This window comes from Lithobates pipiens, unplaced genomic scaffold (assembly GCF_037356315.1).
Source record: "Lithobates pipiens isolate NorthernLeopardFrog02 unplaced genomic scaffold, aLitPip1_a1.2 Scaffold_13, whole genome shotgun sequence".
Taxonomy (NCBI): domain Eukaryota; kingdom Metazoa; phylum Chordata; class Amphibia; order Anura; family Ranidae; genus Lithobates; species Lithobates pipiens.
Window position 1 is genome coordinate 439,410,680 of NW_027507718.1, and position 20,894 is coordinate 439,431,573.

The 20,894-nt window shown below is 42.0% G+C and overlaps 1 protein-coding gene across 1 annotated transcript in view; it reads left to right on the forward strand.

Annotated features, from left to right (window-relative positions):
• DHX15 (DEAH-box helicase 15) overlaps positions 1–20,373 on the forward strand; it is a 57,428-nt gene extending 37,055 nt beyond the window's left edge. The window contains exons 10-14 of the mRNA XM_077477700.1: positions 4,864–5,055; positions 9,398–9,520; positions 12,475–12,665; positions 17,143–17,312; positions 19,811–20,373. Coding sequence (XP_077333826.1) covers positions 4,864–5,055; positions 9,398–9,520; positions 12,475–12,665; positions 17,143–17,312; positions 19,811–19,928 — 794 coding nt within the window. The 3' untranslated portion in view covers positions 19,929–20,373. The remainder of the gene's footprint in view (positions 1–4,863; positions 5,056–9,397; positions 9,521–12,474; positions 12,666–17,142; positions 17,313–19,810) is intronic.
• The last annotated feature ends 521 nt before the right edge of the window (positions 20,374–20,894 follow it).

Consider the following 20,894-nt stretch of genomic DNA (forward strand, 5'->3'; position numbering starts at 1 on the left):
CGATCCTTTGCTATTAACCACTTAGCAATCGGCCCATAGCCGAATGACGGGCTACAGGGTGGTTGCTTAACTCTGGGAGGGTGTACTATGATGTCCTTCCAGAATTCTGCTCTCGCATGCTCCCTGGGGCACGCACCCGAGAACTTCCGTGACCGCCGGGTCCTCTGTTTGTGGACGTTTACCACGTGATAGCTCCGTCAAATGATGGAGCGATCACATGTAAAACCGGCATGATTTCCGGTTCCTCCCTCCCCTCTCAGTCCAGTGTGAGCGGAGAGGGGAGAGATCAGTGGCAGCAGCGCTGTGGGCTGCATGTGTAGTGCCCACAGCGCTGGTCAGTGACAGATCCATCGATACCCAGCCAGCCATACTCTGCATACCCAGCCAGCCATCCATCCATGCATGCTTACCCATTCATATTCGGCATACCCAGCCAGCCATCCATCCATGCATGCTTACCCATTCATACTCGGCATAGCCACACAGCCATGCTCAGCAATCCCCATTTGCGCTCAGCCATGCCACTACAGTGCCTCACAAAAGTGTAATAGATAGTCAAATTAGATTTGAAACTTATGTCCCTAGAAAACTGATGGTGCTCCCTGCATGTTGGTCCTCTGTATGTGACCACGCTGTGGAAAAGTCTCACGTGGTATCGCCATACTCAAAAGTAGGAGAATCTATTTTGGGGTGTCATTTTTGCCATGTACATGCTTTGTTAGAAATTGTGTTTTTAAAAAAAAAAAAAATGCGTTTTCGTTTTCTTTACACATTTTCCAAAAACTTGTAGAAAAAAACATGTTCAAAAGACTCGATATGCCTCATAGATTATACATTGGGTTGTTTTCTTTCCAAAATGTGGTCATTTTTGGGGCTTTTCCATTGTCCTGGTTCTCCAGGGCTTTCAAAATTGTAAGAGGTAGTCAAGAAATTTTATGTCTAATTTATGCTCCAAGAACGCCTGGTGGCGCTCCCTGCATGTTGGGCCTCTGTATGTGGCCACGCTATGTAAAAGTGTCACATGTGGTATCACCATACTCGGGAGTAGCAGTAGAATGTGTTTTGGGGTGTAATTTGTGGTATGCATATGCTGTGTGTGAGAAATAACCTGCTAATATAACAATTTTGTAAAAAAAAAAAAAAAACTTTGATTTCGCAAAGAATTGTGGGAAAAAATTACAACTTCAAAAAACTCACCATGCCTCTTACTAAATACCTTGGAATGTCTTCTTTCCTAATTTAGTGGGTATTTGTACTTTCCTGGCTTCAGTACTTCAGATGCGATCAATTTTCAGAGATTGGCACCATAGTTCGTGGACACTATAACTTTCACAAAAACCAAATAATATACACCGATTTGGGTTATTTTGACCAAAGATATGTAGTGGTATAAATTTTGTCCAAAATATATATGAAGAAAAATTAATAATTTGCAAAATTTTATAACAAACGAAGAAAAAATTATTTTTTACAGAATTTTTCGGTCTCGTTTCTTTTATAGCGCAAAAAATAAAAAAACCAAGCAGTGATTAAATACCACCAAAAGAAAGCTCTATTTGTGTGAAACAAAGGACAAAAATTTCAAATGGGTACAGTGTTGTATGAGTAATTGTCATTCAAAATATGAGAGCACCAAAAGCTGAAAATTGGTCTGGTTATTAAGGGTGTTTAAGTGCCCAGTGGTCAAGTTCTAAATACAATTGCTGTATGAGATTAGGGTTGTAAACAATAATTTTACAAGTGTTAAATGTATAATAAAACAACCCCACTGGACTGGGGCTGGCCTGCGAGTTTGCATTTGTTCCGCGACTTCTGCATTATGCTGACCGTGATCTTTTGACCCCCAACGCTAACCCTGACAAACCCTGCTCCTGTGTGTTTGTTTTGTTTTTTACACTCTGGTTTATTTATATTTCCCCTCCTGCAAGAACAGGGAGAAACTTATCTTTCTCTTCAGAAGAGCAAGCGAACAGGTGATCAGGAACCGACCGTCCTGGGTAGAGGTCGACCGATATATCGGCTGGCCGATATATCGGCCGATATTTGCCGTTTTTTAAATAATCGGCATCGGCCGATTGTGTTGATAAAAAGCCGATTCAGCGGGACTTTGAAATGACTTCTGTAAGAAGTCAGTGTGAGTTGCCTGAGTCGTCATAGCAACCCTTTCCTCCTCTCTGGGCAGACTGCCAAGAAAAGAACTAAATGATACAATGTTTACACTGAATGAATGAAGTCATCTCGGTGTGTAGAAGTTCTCAGTTTAACCATTTAAAGACTAAATCTTTTCTGGCACTTGTTGCTTACAAGTAAAAATCCTGTATTTTCTGCCAGAAAATCACTTAGACCCCCCAAAAATTATATATATTTTTTTAGCAGAGATCCTAGGGAATAAAATAGCGGTTGTTGCAATATTTTATGTCACACGGCATTTGCACAGAGGTCTTTCAAATGCATTTTTTTGGGAAAAAAATACACCATTTAAAAAAATAAAATAAAAACAGTAAAGTTAGCCCATTTTTTTTTTTTTTTTTTTTTTTTTTTGTCCAAAAGTTTTGACTACCCGTTTTTATTTAATATTTTTTTTTTTTTTTTTTTAAAGCGGGAGTCCACCGGGACTCCGCGTTTTTATTTTTATTTTATTTATTTATTTTTTTAAAGCCAGCAGCTACAAATACTGCAGCTGCTGACTTTTAAAATAGTGACACTTACCTGTCCAGCGCGCCCGCGATGTCGGCACCCGAAGCCGATCGCTAGGTCGTCTGTCGGGTCCTGCCGCCGCCATCTTGGGTATGGGAATCAGGAAATGGAGCCTTTCGGCTTCATTTCCCGGTTCCCTACTGCGCATGCGCGAATTGCGCTGCACAATAAGGACGCTCCCCGCTGCCTCTGGGAGCTGTGTGTTTCACAGCAGGCAGCGGGGCACTTGCGGGAAGGGGCGGGCACTTGCGGAAAGGGGCGTAAGTTACGCCCCTTTCCGCAGAGAGCTGTCCCGGAAGTGGGTGCAGTTACCTGGATTATCCAGGTAACTGCACCCCCCTCCCCCCTGAAAGGTGCCGATTGTGGCACCGGAGGGGGGGAGGGTTCCGATGAGCGGAAGGTCCACTTTAGGGTGGACCTCCGCTTTAATCTAGATCATACATACAAGTAAACTGATTGGAGGTTTGTTTTGTTTAATAAATGTTTAAAGCGGGAGTCCGCCGGGACTCCGCGTTTTTTTTTTTTTTTTTTTTTTTTAAAGCCAGCAGCTACAAATACTGCAGCTGCTGACTTTTAAAATAGTGACACTTACCTGTCCAGCGCGCCCGCGATGTCGGCACCCGAAGCCGATCTCTAGATCGACACTCTAGTGCTGCCGCCGCCATCTTGGGTATGGGAATCAGGAAATGGAGCCTTTCGGCTTCATTTCCCGGTTCCCTACTGCGCATGCGCGAGCTGCGCTGCGCAATGAGGACGGTCCCCGCTGCCTCTGGGATCTGTGCGTTTCCCAGCAGGCAGCGGGGCACTTGCGGAAGGGGGAGGGCACTTGCGAAAAGGGGCGTAATGTACGCCCCTTTCCGCAGAGAGCTAGCCCGGAAGTGGGTGCAGTTACCTGGATTATCCAGGTAACTGCACCCCCCTCCCCCCGGAGGAATCCGATGAGCGGAAGGTCCATTTTAGGGTGGACCTCCGCTTTAAGTGTAAGAAATTTTCTGTATCACTTATGAAGGCTGCTTTCACACTGGAGCGGGCAGACGTTGATGGTAAAACGCAAGTTTTAGCGGCTCTTTACCATCATTTTGGCTGCTAGTGGGGCACATATAACCCAGCTAGCGGCCAAGGAAGAGGTTAAATGCGCCCATGAAGCACCGCTGCCAAATCGCATTGCATGCGCTTCGGCAGTGTGCCCCTTCATATCAATGGGCAGGAGTGGTGGAGGAGCGGTATACACCACTCCAAACGTGCTGCTTGCAGGACTTTAAAAAAAAGATCCTGCCAGTGCATCGCCTCAGTGTGAATGCACTCTGTCTTTCACACAGACTGCAGGGGAGCCATTTTACAGGCGCTATTTTTAGCCCAAAAGCGCCTTAAAAAACGCCCCAGTGGGAAAGGTGTGTTAGATCAAGGGGGATTAAAAATAAATAAATAAAATAAAATCGGCCTAACATATCGGCCCAAAAAAATCGGCATCATATAATCGGCTATCGGCCGCCATGATTTCTAAATATCGGCATCGGCCAGAGAAAAACCCATATCGGTCGACCTCTAGTCCTGGGTCCTGATCATTAGTACAAGACCTCAGACTTTGGGGGAGCACAAAAATACGCTTATGTGGCCCCATGGGAAAAGCCCGCTTCCATAAGACCTCATATGTGTTGGTGGGAACAGGTCAAGATACAGTTAGCAAGAATCCTCTAAGTTTGTTGCATAGTAGTGGAGAAAACCACGTTGGGCTGATGACTGAACATATTAAGTCCATTATAAATGATCACATTCATATTTATGTAATAAAGTGACTGTCGTACACAATAGTAAATAGGTAATTCTTTCACCTGCCTTGTGATTTCAGCAAATCGTTCCTTTTGTTTGCAATTAAATTGTTTGGCGCTAACCATGATTTCCCAATGCATCCATTAAAGTTCTGTTTAAGCTCTGAATCCAGCCATCATCAGGAACGGATTGGCTGCTGAGTCACAAACATCTGTTCCAGTAAAAGGATCACTGAGGATTTAAGATACAAAGTCCTTGCTGAACTGTCATGTAGAATAGGAATGAGTTTTTAGCTTCTCCAGAAACAAAGATTACTATTGCAATTAAAGGTTGGTGTAATATTTCTCTGGTTACTAATGATGATTTTTTTTTTTTTTTTTTTTTTTTCTGCCCTAGCCCCTGAAACTTTAATGCGAGCTCTGGAGCTGCTGAATTACCTGGCTGCCTTAAACGACGATGGTGACCTGACTGAACTGGGATCTATGATGGCAGAGTTTCCCCTGGACCCTCAGCTTGCCAAGATGGTTATTGCCAGTTGTGAATACAACTGTTCTAATGAGATCCTATCCATAACTGCTATGTTGTCAGGTAATAGCAGGGTACTTGTAAAGGTGATGCCTGTTTTCCTCAACACACCTTAGTCTCGAGACTGAAAATAGGCCCACTGTAGGGGCTCTAGCTTCAGTTTTTTCATGTGTTGGAATGCAACAGCGGTGTGCTTCATCGGTTGCCTATTGTTCCTAACAAGCTCACAGACCACTAACAGTACATGTTTTCTTGTCACAGAATCACAAGTGACAGGATTGGTGTGGCACGTTTACATTTCAGAGTAACAGCTGTTTTTCAGTCTGGTGATCTGCAGATATGCACTATTAGCGGCCTGCGAATTTATATTGGTGTCTGAGGGAAGAATTATCTCGTTGTTGTTTGTATTGTCCACATCAGTCAATCATTACTGCAGAGTATGAAGAAAAAGCTGTTTGGCTGTTGTGGGACACACAAACTGCCCGAGTCCAACTGTGCAGAGCATCATTATGACTTTCCTAAATGGTTTACCAAGTAAAATATTACAAGTTAGGTAGTGTCTAGTAAAAGTGCTAATTGACACATTCACAACTACATGTAAAGAACTTTTTTTTTTTTTTCCCTTTGCAAAGTACACGTATACAGTATTCTCCTTATCAAATACTACAGCTATACGTTATAGATTTTATGTGTGAATGAAATGGATCAATCATGTTTCAGTAATTTTTTTATGGTTACTAAGTGACACTTCCTTCTAAAAGCCTTGGCTTATTGCAGTAAACCTTTCATATGTAATTGTGAATGTCATAGCAGTTACTCCGTATCTTGCAGAATCAAAAAGAATGCACAGCTTTTTGCCAGATGGCGGAGAAAGTTTTAGCAGGCAATCAGTACAGTATGACTCTTCTAAATTTGGCCTAAAGACTATTTAAAAAAAAATGACATGTTTTCTTTTTGTTTGCCGCAGTATGTAAATATTTTTAGCTGCAAAATCCCTATCGTTCCTTTTTTTAATTTTTTTATTTTTATTTTATTTCATTTTTTTTAAGAGCTGTTTTCAGATTATTCAGACTCAGAGCAGATGGGCAGGGCAGAGTTATTTTGGTAAGTTTGTCTGGAGGTGGTGGCAATCTAGTGTGTGTGTAGGCAAGATTTACACTGCTCAAAAGGGTTTTTAAAATGTGTCCTCACACAGTTCTAATACCGTCTGTGTCCATTGTAGCAGACCTGAAATTGCCATGGGCATTTAACTGTAATTACATTATTTTACAGTTTGGCTTTAATCCCTAACCAGTCTGTTTTATTTATTTTTTATTCCCTCAATCCCATTCTCACTTCAGGGGTGTAGTGTTAAAAAAAATAAAATTAAAAATAAAATCCTGTTTAACTGGAAAAGAGTAGATTGATCTTCTTGGTACTTGGCAATATATTGTGGATGAGTGAGTTTGGGGTGGAGAAACTTGACTGACCTGCACAGAGTCTTGTCATCAACCCGATAGCATACCTCTGGGGTGAATTAGAGCGGCGACAGAGCCAGGCCGCCTTGTCCAACATCAGTGTCTGACCTCACATGCGCTTCTGGAAGAATGGTCAAACATTTCCATAGACACTCTCCTAAACCTTGTGGGCAGCCTCCCCAGAAGAGTTAAAGCTGTTAGAGCTGCAAAGGGTGGGCCAACTCAATATTGAACCCTACTGACTAAGCCTGGGATGCCATTAAAGTTTGTGTGTGTGTAAAGGCAGGTGTCCCAATACTTTTGACAATATAGTGTATGTTGCACTCCCTGGCAGGTTTCAGTGCCCCCTGAAAATGTAATTTCCTGCTTGTGTGATTGGCTTACTGATTTTTCCAGAAGTCTGCACGAAGTTGCAAGTCAAATTTTTGGCATCGCTTACAAATTTTTTTTTTATTTTTTTTGGTGAGATGTTCCCATAGGGAAATCACATCTAAAGGGATGCAGACCTTGCAGCTGCTGTTTGATTATAAAATCGCCCCCATACAGATAAACTCAGCACATGGACACAAACAACTATTTGTTCAGAATAACAAAAGGTAGCAATCTGCTGCAAAGTGTGTTAATATATCTACAATGTACATAGATCACCCAGAGGGAATGTTTTTTCTAACTGGAGTTACTCTTGAGGCTAGGTTCACACTGCTGCGATGTCCATGATCGGATGTGATGCACATCGCATGCGATCTCTGTGCGATGCGATTTCAGCCATACAGATAATGTGGCTGAATTCGCATCGCATCCGGCCCAAATTCGTACAGGACCCTTTTTTTGGTCCGCAGTAGAATCGGATCGCATGGGTGTCCAAACCATGCGATCCGATTCATGTCCGAGTTTGCAGATCGCACTGCGATATGTGAACTAATTTGGAGGTGTCATTAACTTTTAACTGACACTCCCAGCAGTTCGCATAGGACAGTGTGAACTGCCGCCGGGAGACATGCGATGCGGGAACCCGCAGTGGATTTGCAGCATTCCCGCATCGCAGCAGTATGAACCTAGCCTTAAACTTGATCTTTGTGTTGGTCAAACCATTAAGTGACACCCTTAAAATGCTAAGTGGAGCAAATATTCTTGCTCTTAAAATATTCTAGGTAGATACTATATATGTTGATTCGATTCTAATCAAAAAAAAAAAACAGATGGACAGGCATTTATGGTGTGCAAGTCTGGCCTGTAGTCGGGTCAGTTTTCTTGAGCCTTGTCCTCAAGCATATTACTTAGTGATGGATGTCGGAAGCTTGTGGAGGTAGCAATTGCTGATTCTTTTGAAAGTGCCAACTGCCTGGCTGTCTCTAGTTCCCATCCCAGTGAACTCAGAGTGACGCATACTTGTTCTTCAAAGGAGGGTTCTGGAGTTGCAGCCTGCATTTCAGCACAGATTTTCATTTAAACCATTTTATTTGGATTTCATCAATGTAAAGTCTGTCTTCAGAATGTTCTTAGCTTTCATCTGTTTGTGTGCCTGATGATCACACAAACTTTTCAGACCAGCAATTTATTTTAATTGGAAATCACAGCATGCTTATTCCTCCCCGTGCTTTTGCGCTGTACATCATCTTTGTGTGGCAGTCAATGGGAAATACTTTGATCCTGTCATGCAAGCAGAGTTTTTTTTGTTTTTTGAGATTTGCAAACATGGAAAGCTCCAGAGAGGCCATAGAAAATATCTGGTGACCATGGCATATTTTAACTTATTAATCAAAGCCAGTGAGTGTTTTATTCAAAGCTGAACTGCATAAAACCCTGACACTGCCAAAGTTTAAATGCTCAGTTATGTGAACATTAAGAGCTATTATACTTTCTTTATTCCTCACTCCTGAAGTCTTATCAGCCATGTGTCCAATTCCCTGAATCTGCTCGTCTTCACCGCTTTAATTCGCAAGCACTTTAAAGTCATCATGTACAATGCAGGTCCAGTAATCCTGCATTGTAAGTGACCTACTTTGCTGTTAGAGGCGTGGTCTAGGGATAACACAATCACCAAACAGCTATTTGTTTCATCTAGGCCAGAATGACCATTCAACCCTTGTATTCTGGGGGGAGGGGGGGATGCCAACTGCGTGGTTAATTTTATTTTAACTCTTTGTTCAGCTTTACCTTTTCAAGTAGTACTTGGGTCTTTTTTTCCTCAAAGCTGGAGGAAATTTGACTAAAATTTGTCTTCTAATCTACTGGTCTTTTTTCATGTAGTTTATTAAAGGAAAACATTAATGGGTTAGTAAACAATCGGAGGTATGGGTAATAACAAGGGCTACTTGCCATTAAGCAGCCCACACCAGCAATAATCCGATAAACATTGCCTTATAAAATAGTATATACTTTAAAATGGTTTAGAGGGACACTGTTCTGTTCTTCCCTATTGCTTACATTGTACTTTGTGAGCACATGCAAGAAAAAGGTGTGCGCTGAAATGGTATTTGACTTACGTTTTACCTCATTTAATGTTTTTGCTACAGTCCACTAGTGCCACCACCTCCACACCGCACCAGCTGTGGTTTTATTCAGCCAAGTCTAAGGAATAGCCATTAGTGGCCACAATGCTGCAACTCCGTTTTTTATAGGGTCAGTTTTGACGAGGCAGCCGTTCTGGATCATTTCATTGAGACCTTGTGATTGTAATGCATACAATTGCTCCAATGATGGCTGTCATGTTGTTACCTACATAAGTATTAGCTCTTATAATCAGGTTCTCTGTAGTTGTGAAACCCTCTTGTCTTACAGATGTGGTTAGTTGTTGATGTAGTAAGCAGCCCAAGATGCAGTTGGAGGCCAATCCTGCCCTGCCCTATGCTCTGTGAACTGACCTAGCTAGGCCTTGTTCCTCTGTCAGTGAATGCGTGACTCATCGATATGGGCATTTGTGTTGGGCCCATACCAACCTTGTTTAGTCCCACAGTGTTTTATTCGACCCACGGAAGTCAAGAAAGCTGCAGATGAAGCCAAGATGAGGTTTGCCCACATAGATGGTGATCATCTGACACTGCTGAATGTCTACCACGCTTTCAAACAAAGTGAGTTTTCCTTAAATTTATTTCCCTGTTTTATTTATTGCAAAATGCTGAATGTTCTGTTCACATATGGACATTTTCATCATGTGTTCATCTAAAACACATGAAAGTACACTTAATAGGCGTTTGTTTGCTTTTTATTTTTGCAATAACCCACAAGATATGTTTTTTAAAATATGTTTGTGTGAACTGGCCCAGTAAAATTGATAAAATTTGACTGAAAGTTGAAAGTCTGCATTTTTTTACTTTATCAGCCAAATTTGTTTCGTACCCATACTCCCAATCAATATTCATTTATTTATGACTTTTAAGTTCTGTTGCTGCTTGTCATTTTGTGCTCTTTGGACCTTATTAAACATAATCCTGGGTTTAATGGCTTGTGGTACGTACATTAAGTGTTGCTATGTTCCGGCATAAGTACAAGCATCTTCCTCGCTACTACTCAATATACAGTTGGGTGTATCGCATCTCCTCTATTTAGGAGAAGCTGGAGAGGTGGTTGGATGATGTCAGGATCTCCATCTCAGCCAATCTGAGGAAGCCATCTATTGAAGAAATACAAGGCTTCTCCTAAATTGCTTGTGATCCAACTGAATCTTTATATCCTGGTGTGTAGGGGATCACTCATACTGCTGCTGGAACACAGTACTGCCTACTGTACATACCACAAGCTACTACAGTATATTACAGCTCAGCAGCAGCCAGTCTGTTCTGGCATGCAGGGAATTTGGTCCAAACAAATTTTTTTTAAAAGTGCCAGGAAACCTGGATTTCTCAAGTTTTGTTCCATCATAAAAACCCAGAATATAACTTGTATTTTTACCACTTATGCTACCTTACGAATACTGCTAATTTTGTGGTTGTAAATACGGTTGCCTAGCTCACAAGACTCTCTTCCCTTACCTCCTTTGTGGCTACTGGAAATATCCATTTATTTTCAAAGCTTAAAGGAGAAGTACAGCCAAAGCTTGTTTGGCTGTACTTCTATGGCTCACAGCAGTGCAGTTCATTTTCAGCAGAAAGTGGGCTGAATTCCGCACTGACATCAGAGTAGGTCCAGGCTCGACGGCGTCACAACCATGGTGTTGGGATCCGCCCAGATCCCTGGACTGACATCCCGGCTCAGCCTCTCAGCAAGCCACTGAGAGCCTGAGCTGGCCGCTCCCCTGCCCCCTTCGCAGCCTAGCGCTGTGACTGGTTGGGAGCTGTGAGAACTGAGCGATTTTCCATGTTCGATCGCTCGACTCTGTGTTGGAGGCGCCGGGGTACAGATGCAGCATCAGACCGATGCTGCATCCATCTAGGTAAGTATGAATAAAAAAACCTTTTTAAAGAAAATGTGTGCTAAATCCTTTTGAGATCAGACATTCAGTCCCATTGATGTCTTCTCCATGCTACTAAAGCCCACAGATACAAGGCCTTCAACTAAACCATTTAGTCATGCTGCTTCTGGTGCCTAGTGCTTGCAGCCATCACTCAAGGAGGTAGTGCTTATAATTTTGTGAACCAGCCAAGTCATATAGTCTGGGAAATGGTGGCTTAGTCCTTTCATGCCAAGACTTGGAGAATATCTTATTGCAGTTTCTTGAGGACCACTTTTATTTTTCACAGACAAGTCTAGAAAGTGGTCTTCTTTTAGGCAAAATGGAATTTACCTTTTGCTGTGCATTTGAAAAGTTACTTGGCACACGGTTCTTAAGATGGCTTACAGTCTAGTTTCCCTGTTAGTTGAGCAAAGATATACATTTGTACTAGTCTTCGTGTAAGTGGAGTATAGTAATGTTGCTTTGCATGAGACTCCAATGCGCCATGAGGCAAGAGTGCTCAACAAATTTCTGATGGACTTGTGTCAACATTAACAGAGCCCATGATGGAGCAAACCAAAGTTTTTTATTTTTTTTATTTTATTTTTTTATATTAAGGTAGACGTCGTATAAACATATATACAGAATACAATTGCAACATACACTGGCAAATGCTCAGTGTAAGAACACAAAGAAAACTGTGTGTTTTTTTTTATGGGTGAATAGGTACATGAGAACTTCCGAAAAGGGAAAGTATGACAATAAAGATTTAATAGGGTGTCCTTTAATAGTTTTTTCCTGTTGTGGTTCTGTGTTTATTGGAAATATAATATAATTTAACCTTGAACACAGTTCTAGCCCTGTATGGGCAACACTAATTTTTATATATTTGCAGGGAAAGGATTGGCCAGTGTACCAACAGACTAAATTCTTGTTAAATGCCAGCTGGTAAAATCGTCTATTTCTGTTTCAAGCTCCAGTGATATGAACTGGTCTGGGCAGTCACCAGGCATTCACACACGATGCTGCTCTTTCTACCAGTGTGTGATTTAAGGATTTTAACTTGAGAGCTGGAGCTGTGAGACTCCAAGGTTAGGCTTTTGGGGGGGAAGGGGCAGAGGCAGGATTTTAAGAGAAGTATGGGTTTGTGTTAAAAAAAAATAAAAAATACTTGGGTGGATGCATCTGTCCCCTGCTGGCTCAAATACTGTGCGCTGGGCAATCTAAGACCACTGATCAGTGGTCACTCAGTTCTTGGTGCTCTCTCAAGGCCGGAGCGGCTGGCTCAGGCTCCTGGCGGGTCGCTGAGAGACCAAGCCAGGTGCCCGCCTAGGCTTCTGGGTGGATCCTGACCATATGGTCACAATCTTTCCCCAGCCCGTTTGGTTGCAAACGGGTCAGAGGAATGCAGAATGAACTGTGATCCACAGACGTACAGCCAAATGACTTGGCTCTACTTCTCCTAGTGTGTCACTTAAGCCCATTTTTGATTGTACAGATGTCTAAACCTAATCTAAAGTTATACTTTGCTGTTTTTCTGTCAGTACATTTTCCTGTAGAGTATGAAAGTTGTAAAGGTCTTATTTAGCCAAGTATGTCAGAATTTTTCTCTTCCCTCCTTCTGATCAAGGTGTCCAAACCTTCTTTCCCCAGATCATGAGTCGTCTCAGTGGTGTTATGACAACTTCATTAACTACAGGTCCCTGATGTCTGCAGACAATGTACGGCAGCAGCTGTCACGAATCATGGACAGATTTAACTTGCCGCGCCGAAGTACAGACTTCACAAGCCGGGATTATTACGTTAATATTAGAAAAGCTTTGGTTACTGGCTATTTTATGCAGGTACGTCTGAACGTCTGTAGAAGGAACTTTGAATTCCTGCCTTTGAGGTTGAGCTCAGATGGGAAATAAATTGCATAAACGATTATGAGAGTGACTAAAATCATATAACAAGGTCTTTTAGGAATTTGTATGTGAGAACTGAAGGGACTTGAGAGTACAAGCAATTAACTCCACATAAATGGATCTTGGCCTCCCTACTGATGTGTGATATAAAGAAATTAACTCCTGATGTTCATGTTGACTCGTGCTCTTGTTTTTCTTTTTCAGTCACTTGAATTAGATGAAATTACCTAGCATATGGCACACTGTCAAGTATGTCACCTCATATTTAGATGAGTGCTTCATGCACAGAATTGTATCCATGGTCCACTGGGAATTTTTCATAAAAGCCTGCTCAAGATGCGTTTTCTTCTGAATCACTGACATTAGCATGTCCGAATAATATTAACTTGCTAACCTATATATTCAGCCCACATATCTTTACTTACGCCAGGGTCATTGAGGCTTCACACCTATGCATTTTTAGTGCTTTTTGCATTTTTTAGGTTTGCACTACAGAACGTGTTCCATAGGAAACCATGGTAAATGGACTGTAGTGCAAATCTGCAAAAAGCACTAAAACTGCATAGGTGTGAATCCAGCCTCCTAGAAGAAATTGTAAAAACATATTCAGAGACCCTTTCGGCCAATGCCTATAATTTGAGCTGGTATTATTGTGGTCACTTTAAAGCAGCTAAACCAACAGTGCTGGGAACATCTGTGTATCTACATTGCAGTGGCTTTTACCATTATTAAACCCTTCCCACTTCATTGAGGCTGCAGATGTGTACATTCGGTGGCAAAGGAGTAATTGAAAATGGTTGATATCTAAAGTCAATGAAGGTAGAGCTCTTGAATTTCCTGTTTTGCAAATTTGTTCTAGATTATTGACCCAAGGATGTGGGGTCAGCAATCAGGCAGGCAGCTAGTATTTTCACTTTCAATAGATTTTTATTGAAAATTGTAATTACAAAACATAGCGTAAAAGGACGGTTTGTTATTGCCGACAAGGTGTTGGACAGGGCAGCTAGTATTTTCAAATAGACGGGATAGACATGGCAGCCCAATGCACTAATGGATTTGTACCCCCCCCCCCCCCCCCCCCCGCAGATCATTCTTTTCTGCTTTACAGCTGTGTTTGCTGTATGTGGCGAGATAAAAGGGTCAGAATAATTTGTAATACTTGTGCCCTCATTTATGGTTATTCAGGTAAAGCTACCTGGTATACAAGTGTTTTTTTTGTTTTTTTTGACATTCCAGCTGATATTTGTTTACATTTTAAACTGTAACCACTTTAGCCCAGGAAGAAAGAATTTACCCCTTCCCTGACTAGGCCATTTCTTGCAATACAGCACTGTGCCACTTTAACAATTGCGCGGTCGTGCCACTTTGTACCCAAACAAAATTTGTTCTTTTTATTCCCCCCCCCCCCCCCCCCCAAACAAACACTATTTTGTACTTTTTGCTTTAATAAATATCCATAAAAAGTCTTCATGAGTTTAGGCCGATATGTATTCTACATATTTTTGTTAAAAAAAATTGCAATAAGCGTATATTGATTGGTTTGTGCAAAAGTTATAGCATCTACAAAATAGGGGATACATTTATAGCTTTTTAAATTTATTTTTTTATTTAATTTTTTTTTTTTTTTTTTTTTTTTTTTTACTAGTAATGGTGATCTGCAATTTTTATGGGGACTGCAACGGACTCTTGACACTTTTTTGGGATCAGTGACATTTATACAGTGATCAGAGCTAAAAATGGCTACTCGTTACTGTATTAATGTCACCAGCAGGGAAGGGGTTAACACTAGGGGGCAATCAAGGGGTTAATTGTGTTCCCTAGATGTGTTCCAACTGTGGGGGGAATTTTTCTGACTAGAGGAGGAGAGAGATCATTGTTCCTCTTTCTCTCTTCCCTGACAGAACCGGGATTTGTGTGTTTACCGGGATTTGCAGTCATAAGCCCGCCGGGAACACACTGCGGGTGCGTGCCTGCTACAGAAGTTAGAGCCAACATACAGCTACGACGGCTCACGTAGGGGAGCCATCCTGCCGCGGTATAACTACGGGCGGCTGGTTGGGAAGAGTTTAAACGTTTGCTGGTTGCTTACCACAGATTTATTGTGGCAGAGCGCCCAGCTGCGCTGGATCATGTACGTGACCCAATAATATATCCCATCGGTAGAAGCTATAACTTTTACACAAACCAATGAATACACATTTATTGGAATTTTTTTTTTTTTTTAACCAGACATGCAGCACAATACACGTTGGCCAAGTTTTATGAAGAAATGTCGTGTTTTGATTTGTTTTGTGTTTTTTGTTTTGCTTTTTTAATTTTTTTTTTTTACAGTTTTTTTTTTTTTTTTTTTTTTTTTTTTTTTTATGGCAGAAAGTAAAAAAAAGTTTTACTTTTCAAAAATGTTTTTTTTTCCTCCCTCATTTATATAATAAAAACACAGTGGTAATTAAATTACACCAAAAGTAAGCTCTATTTGTGTGAATTTTTTTTATACTATTTCATTTGTGTACAACGTTGCGTGACAGCACAATCGCCAGTTAAAGTAGCACAGTGCCACATAGCAAAAAATAGCCTTGCCATAAAGGGAGTAAAATCTTCTGGTGCTGAAGTGGTTAAAGAATTATTACTTTACCTTCAGGGATATTTACATAGCCTACCCCTTACAATGACAGCACTTGAGGCATCTCCTTTTGCTTTGTCAAAGGCATTTTATTGCGAAGAGGAATGATTAGCTGATTTACAAAAAAATCTTCTCGGATCATATGAGCAAAGAGGTTCGCTCTGTAGAGAGAGAGAACCCTTCTCACCTTCATTGGAACTATGTGACCACTAGCTTTGGGCGAGGACCTTGACACTTCACCTTCCAGTTGTCAATCACAATTTGTTTAAATTACAGGCGGTCCCTGGGTTACGATCAAGATGAGGACTGTAGGTTTGTTTTTAAGTCCTTTGTAAGTCGTTCTGCAAGATGGCTACTCGACAGTTTCCGGGACCAAAATGGAGCGCAAGCCGCCTGGTAGTGACATCACGCTGTCACCATAAGTAGTCATTTGCAACTCGGATGTTTGTAACTTGGGGACTGCCTGTATTGCTTATAACTCTCCTGCTGTGTTTTTTTTTTTTTTTTTTTTTTTTAAGTCAGCAGCTACAAATACTGCAGCTGCTGACTTTTAAAATAAGGACACTTACCTGCCCAGCGCGCCCGCGATGTCGGCACCCAAAGCCAATCTCTCGATCGTCTCTCGGGTGCTGCCGCCGCCATCTTGGGTGTGGGAATCAGGAAGCGGAGCCTTGCGGCTTCATTTCCCGGTTCCCTACTGCGCATGCGCGAGTCGCGCTGCGCAATAAGGATGATCCCCCGCTGTCTCTGGGATCCGTGTGTTTCCCAGCAGACAGCGGGGGACCCGCAGGAAGTGGCGTAAATATCCGCAGATTCTGCGGATATCTATGCCGGAAGTGGGTGCAAATACCTGTACTATACAGGTATCTGCACCCCCCTCCCCCCTGAAAGGTGCCAATTGTGGCACCGGAGGGGGGAGGGTTCCAATGAGCGGACATTACTTTAGGGTGGAGCTCCGCTTTAAGCTGTTTAGCGCTGCTGGTGGCGCAGGGTAGCCATTCGACATTTTTGTGCCCCTTACACAGCTTTATATATGTCAGCCTCACATTATATACAGAAACCTGTAAACCCACAAGTCACTGGCCCCCTCCATTTCCTTCACAGCCCCTACTTGTAAAGAAGATGTTCCTACCTGGTCCCAGCTCATTTCACAAAGCTGACATGTTGCTGGCACAGAGAAGCACAGTACATGAGGGGTGCACATGTACACAGTAGCCAGCAGTGGCAATAAAGAGCTTGATGACTGAACTCAATGCCACAGAGAGCAGAATGAGCCAAGATTGATTCTGTAATGCATAGCTCCCTTTCACCCATCCTGCCTTCTTCTGGCCCAGGCGAGCTCCTTACAGTTGTAACGGCTGTACCCCCTGATGGCCCTGTCTGGTGGTGCTCACTATAATGAAAGCTCCTGGGGTACAGTTCCATGACTGTTGTGAGCAATGGCTTAGTGTCAACGCGTTTAATTTCAGCAGTAATTGCCTCTTTCCAGTAACCTATTTAGAGACCTCCCAAGTAAATATGTCCATGGATTTGGCTTATATTGGTAATCTTAAAAACAAACCAGTGTCCTTTTTATTAAGTTGCATTTCAGGGATGGCAGTGTTGTGCTTCAACATACTGTTGACATCTGTGAGCTGTACAAGTCTTATGATTGACTGTGAAAAGATTTGTCTGTGCCCTTCAGCAATGAAGTGTAAATAAACTTCACTATCTGTGTGTACCTTTTTATTGAGCGGCTTTGTAAGAATTATAATCCTTTTAATTCTAACAGTTGGGTTTATCTTCTCTCATAAGGTGGCGCATTTGGAACGGACTGGCCATTATCTGACCGTGAAAGACAACCAAGTCGTACAGTTACATCCCTCAACAGTTCTGGACCACAAGCCTGAGTGGGTCTTGTATAACGAATTTGTGCTTACAACAAAGAACTACATCCGCACATGCACAGACATAAAGCCAGAATGGTATGTTTAAAGCCTTATAGCTCTGCTATACATGTGATTTGTATTGTAGAAAATTTTTGGTTTTTGATGACACATTCAGATAACGTCAACATTGCATAGAATTTGGCAAACTTAAAGCGGAACTTCAGTCTTTTTTTTTTTTTTTTTTCCCCATCTATTAAACCTTCTGCCCTTTTTTTTAACTTTGGATAGTAAAACATATATTTTTTTTTTCTGCCAGTAAATGCCTTATACAGCCCACTTCCTGTTTCTTGTCTTGTAAAAAGGGCTAGGCTCATGACATGCACATCGCGCTCTCTGCTCTGCTCGCTCGCGCTCTCCCCCTGTTCTCTCCCTGTCGCCGCTCTCCCCCTCTCTCCTGAGTGTTTGTCAGGGATGGAGGGGGGGATGAGTCATAAAAGGGCCGGCCAATGAGAGCTGTGGAGCTGGAGGTGTGCCTCTGTGTAAATCCAGGAAGTGAACAGGCAGCAGCTTCAGCTGCCCACAGTTAAAATGGATGCAGCCAGACTCAGTGGAGGGAGATTTCTGCAGCATATTTGGCAAGTACAGAATCAGTATCCATAAAATATGGATATATGAGTGGTTGGAGAGAAGCTTCAAAATGGCAAAGATGTTTTTATTACAAATTACGTGAGAAGACTGCAGTTCCTCTTAAAGTACAAACTCCTAAATGCCTCTGTTCTATAGAAATTAAGCCATACTACATTTAATTACCTTTTATTTTGCTGTAAGTGTGTAGTGGGGACAGGGAGCATGTTGACATCCCTGTGGTTGTGCCAAACCATTGCATGTCATGTCATAACATTAGAGAGGGAAGGTTCACTTTAACAAACCTACAGAGTGCTAGGGATGCTTAAAGGGGTTGTAAAGGTAAATGATTTTTCACCTTAATGCATTCTATGCATTAAGTTGAAAAAAACATCTGACAGTGTCTGCGCAACCCAGCCCCCCGTTTTACTTACCTCACCCCTCGAAAGTCCCGCGCTCTTCCCCCGATGTCCTTTCCACCATTCAGCCTGGCCGCTGATTGGCTGGAGTGGATGGATGGAAAGCAGCGCAGCCATTGGCTCGCACTGCTGTCAATCACATTCACTGACGCGGAGCGCCGGGGGCGGGGCTGTGTGATACAGCGAGCGGCTATAGCCGCCGGCTGTATCACGGGAGCATGCCCGCAAATGCTTCTCGCCATGTGAGGGAGCTCGCATGAATGTGAGAAGCACCTGCGGAAGGAAGCCGAGACAGCTGCCGAGGGACCCCAGAAGACCAGGTTCGGGGCCACTGTGCAAAACGAGCTGCACAGTGGAGGTAAGTATAACATGTTTGTTATTTAAAAAAAAATTCACTTTACAATCCCTTTTAAGCTTTGTGTAAAATTGTATTAAATCATTCTGGTTTTTGGGGACAGGCTGCAAGTGAAATTTTATATCCGTTCTCTTAACCATTTGAGGACCGGAAGGATTTACCCGCCTCCTGGCCATGCCATTTTTTTTTGCAATATGGCACTGCACCGCTTAAATTAACAGTTGCGCACTCACTGTGTCTACAAACTATGGTATACTTTTTAGGTACTTTTTTTTTTATTTATTTTTTTTGTATTGTTTATACTGGTAATGGCGACAATTAGCCACTATATAGCAGGTTTTGTTTTGTTTTTTTGGCGGGACAACATTGCGGGGGACAAATCTGCCCCCGAATTACTTTTTGGGGACCAGTAACATTATTACATTGATCAGCAGGGAAGGGGTTAAGTTTGTCCCCTCAGCGTGTTTTAACAGTAGTGGGGCTGCTAGGGACCTGACAGAGATTGCTGTCCCTGATCACTTTTAGATCACCCTGATCACTTTTAGGTCTTTTAGACCCCCAATCTCTCCATAAAGAGGACCTGACATTCTGTATTGTTATCAAAAGGGATGTTTACATTCCTTGCGATGACAATAAGTGATCAAAAGGCGGGTTATCACTTTTATTAGCAAGTCCGGTGCCTGAGGGAAAAGAAAGTAATTGACCTCAAACAAATTACATATTTTTCCCAGTTAGAGGGTTGGCATTTGATTAAACATCCATAGTGAATCTCCTTTTGAGAACAGTACAGCAGTGACAGGCATTCTGGATGCGATCATAGCACCTCCACAATGTGTGGTGTGTGTGTGCGTTTTGACTCGCCATTGCAGTGCAGTCTCATTGACCTCTAGTGAGTTTGACAGGCGGAGCAGCCTTTCACACTCTGCAAGCCAAGTTTAAATCTGCCAGACAGTCATGAAGCAAAGCATCGTGGCATTTTTACTGCTTGTATGCCTTTGTAATTCTTTGTCTAATCTAGGGACAAGGTTGTCCCCAGTCAAAAATATCATATAAAAGGGTCTTCTTTCAGATTTGTGGCATAGTGAATAAAGTTTCAGGTAATTCTCTGCCATTTCCATGCAAAGCAGATAACTTTAAAAGAGGAATCCCCCCCCCCCCCCCACCCCACTTTTAACTTTCTCTTTTCCACTCTTCAGGTTGGTAAAAATTGCTGTCCAGTACTATGATATGGGCAATTTCCCTCAGTGTGAAGCAAAGAGGCAGCTGGAACGGATCATTGCCAAACTTCAAACCAAGGAGTACTCCCAATACTGAGGATGAGTGAACATCAGCTATTCTCCAGCGTAGCTTCTGGAGAGACAATGGACTGATAAATTTGTATCTTATGTGATGGTTCAGTGATGGCCTTTATTTGAAAGCTTTTAATTTTTTTTTTTTTTTTTTCATGATAAATCTGACACACTTTCATAAATGAAACATTTATGGTTCCTTTTTGTGTTGACACTGTAGCCCGTACTGGAAACGTTAATCAATGTTTTGCAGTTTATTGGAAGTAGTTCTATATATACCAATGCTATAAGCATTTCTCTAGACATGTCTGAAAATGCTTCTCCAATGTTATCGGACCTTGTTCTGCATGAATTGTAACTGTTGACATTCCTTTTTAGAAGTTGTGAAATGTTACAACTTGTGCATCTGTAGACCCAACCATCGGCCTCAGTGCGGAGGCACTGGCTTCAATAAAGTCTATTTATACTAAGTGCTATTCATTAAAACAAAAAGTTCCATATAGAGTCACAGTTTGAGGCCCTGGCATGGGGCATGTTGGTGGGTGTAGAATTCAAGGGTCTCCACAAGCTAGTGCTATGTACAAGTATCCCTTCTGTTCAGGTTTTCATGGAAAACATTTTGCATTCAAACATGAATATTATCTGTTGATTCACTATATTTTTCCAGGTACGTAGGCTCGCATTTAAAACAGTTTCACTCCTCATAACTTTTTTCCTAAATTTGCATCTTCAAAGAGTTCTTTAAAGCCAAAACTAAATGGCAATTTTAATTTATAGCTAGCCAGATTTATTTAATATCAAGCAGTTAAGCCTCTTCCTGACAAGCTATCTTGCCTGGCAGGGGCACACAGGATAATGTGCTGCTTTCTTAATAGTAGACCTCTTGAGCCTAAATTATAAAAATGGATTACAGGTTCACTTTAAGACCAATGCAATAAGTGTCTGACACTGACTTTATGAAGACTCTGTATTAGGTTTTCCAACAATGCGC